Source organism: Prosopis cineraria, unplaced genomic scaffold (genome assembly GCF_029017545.1).
Source record: "Prosopis cineraria cultivar Desert tree isolate PC_DT_omini unplaced genomic scaffold, ASM2901754v1 PC7, whole genome shotgun sequence".
NCBI lineage: Eukaryota > Viridiplantae > Streptophyta > Magnoliopsida > Fabales > Fabaceae > Prosopis > Prosopis cineraria.
The window spans coordinates 27695504-27697437 of NW_026555338.1; the positions used below are offsets into that span (position 1 = coordinate 27695504).

At 36.7% G+C, this 1934-nt stretch overlaps 1 protein-coding gene across 1 annotated transcript; it reads right to left on the reverse strand.

Annotated features, from left to right (window-relative positions):
- Positions 1-309: 309 nt before the first annotated feature.
- Positions 310-1711, reverse strand: LOC129316678 (putative disease resistance protein At3g14460). The gene is made up of 2 exons (XM_054961076.1): positions 1627-1711; positions 310-1445 (listed from the first exon to the last, which is right to left on the reverse strand). Exons 1-2 carry the CDS (start codon positions 1709-1711, stop codon positions 310-312), a joined length of 1221 nt encoding a protein of 406 aa, XP_054817051.1.
- Positions 1712-1934: the final 223 nt, after the last annotated feature.

Here is a 1934-nt window from a genome sequence, read left to right on the forward strand (position 1 = left end):
TTATTGTCTCTGTACAGCAAGCAAAACACACAGTGGATGGAAATTCAAGTTTATGTCAATAGGGGCAGTATCATTATATTTTACAGTATACAATTTTTTTTTTTTAAAAGGAAACTGCGCCAAGTCTTCAACATTTAAAATATGATCCTCTTAGCAAATTTTCATGAACTGAAGGTGCCTTTTATTACAAACATGAGGAAACAGAGATAAGACAAAGAAATACCAGACATACAAAAAAGAGGTCTAGGAAAGAAAAAGTACCTTTGAAATCACAAGAACCAATGTTCAAGCATCTTTAAGAATCTCTATCTAATGAATGCATACATGAGGGATGTGAGAAAGTTCAGACCACCCTTGTCCTTTCTCCTCTTGGAACTGCTCCTTAAGCAATGGACAACTGCCCCAAATTTCTAACCGCAAAAGTGACTTGGGTAGACCCTTCTCTAGCAAGACTTGGAGACACAATAAGGGGCAATCCCAAACACACAAGGATTCAAGAAACTTGAGGTGGAGAAGACCCTTGTAATTTATTGATTTTAGATTTGAGCAATTTTTCATGGTGAGAGATGAGAGATTAGGTGGGAGCAATGCTTCCTCTGGGAATGACTCCTCACTCTCTAACTCAGCACTAAAAGTGATGTGTCGTAGAGCCAAAAGCTTGTGCAAGGCCCAGCTCATGCAGGAAGCAAAGAGTTTGGGGCAACGGATGATTGTAAGTTCAAAAAGGCTTGGAGGCAAACCTTCTTGGGGAAGTGATTCTAGCTCTGGACAGTCCCACAATGCCAAAGAATGAAGATATGGAAAAATAATATGCATGTCATCAGGAAGTGACTTTAGATTACTCAACTTATCAAAGAACATGGAAGTAAGCTTTGAAGTTGAAAATCCAATCCCACTTATAGAGGGTGACACAAGTTCATCACAACTACTCAGGTACAGTTGTCCAAGAGACGGGTTACTGAGCAGAATATGGTTCAGGCAGGACTCATTAATTCTAATTCCAGACATGGACATGCTTGTCAAGCTGTTTGGCACATCGTGCAGTGAAATCTTACAATTGCTTAACATAAGCTGGTCCAAGGGAAAGGCGTTGGGAAGTGGAGCCTCAAGATTTTCACTTTGTCTAATATTTAGAATTTTCAGAGAAGGAAGAAATTGAGGCAAGGACTTTCTCAACTTGCGACAATTCCATATTTGAAGCTCTTGAAGACACGGGAAACTTTCACCTTCATAACATGTATTCCATTCTTCCCATTGTTTCATGTGTGAAAATGTTAAACATTCCAGGCATCTAAATGGAGCACCTGATGAACTATCCCCATAAAATTCAGGTCCAATCAGTTCTATTTCAACAAACTTGTAGATTTGGAGCTGCTTGAGACAGGGTAGCTGTCCGAGGGGTGGCAAACAAAAACAATAGTTACTTCCACTCAGCTGAAGAGACACTAAACAAGGTAAATAAGGAGCCTCGAACCAATTCGGAAATCTAGTTCCATTATAGAAATTAATAGTGAGCTTTTTCAGATTCTTGTTAGGTTGGAAAGACTCCACTAAATAATTTTTTTTCTTCTATATGTGAGTTTTAGAAATCAAAACGATGAAAGAAGACAACAAAATTAGACTTACCCCTGCACGTTGCAGTTGATGTTTCAGCGCGTTTGAAAGGAAGAAAAGAAGTAAATGTCGTTGTAAAATAAACATATTCAACCATTGTTTCTTTTTCATGCACTTGAATTGTCAATTTTTTAATTACATAGTTATTATAAAATTGAAAATAAATGAAGTTAACAGATAGTTTATATATAGAGTTATAGGACAAAAATATTTCAAATTTTTTTAACAATAAACATCTAGTATTTTAAACCTTTTTTTGTCAACACAGAATAATTCATGTATATTATTATTCAACTAATAAGAGAGAGGTCTACCAGCTT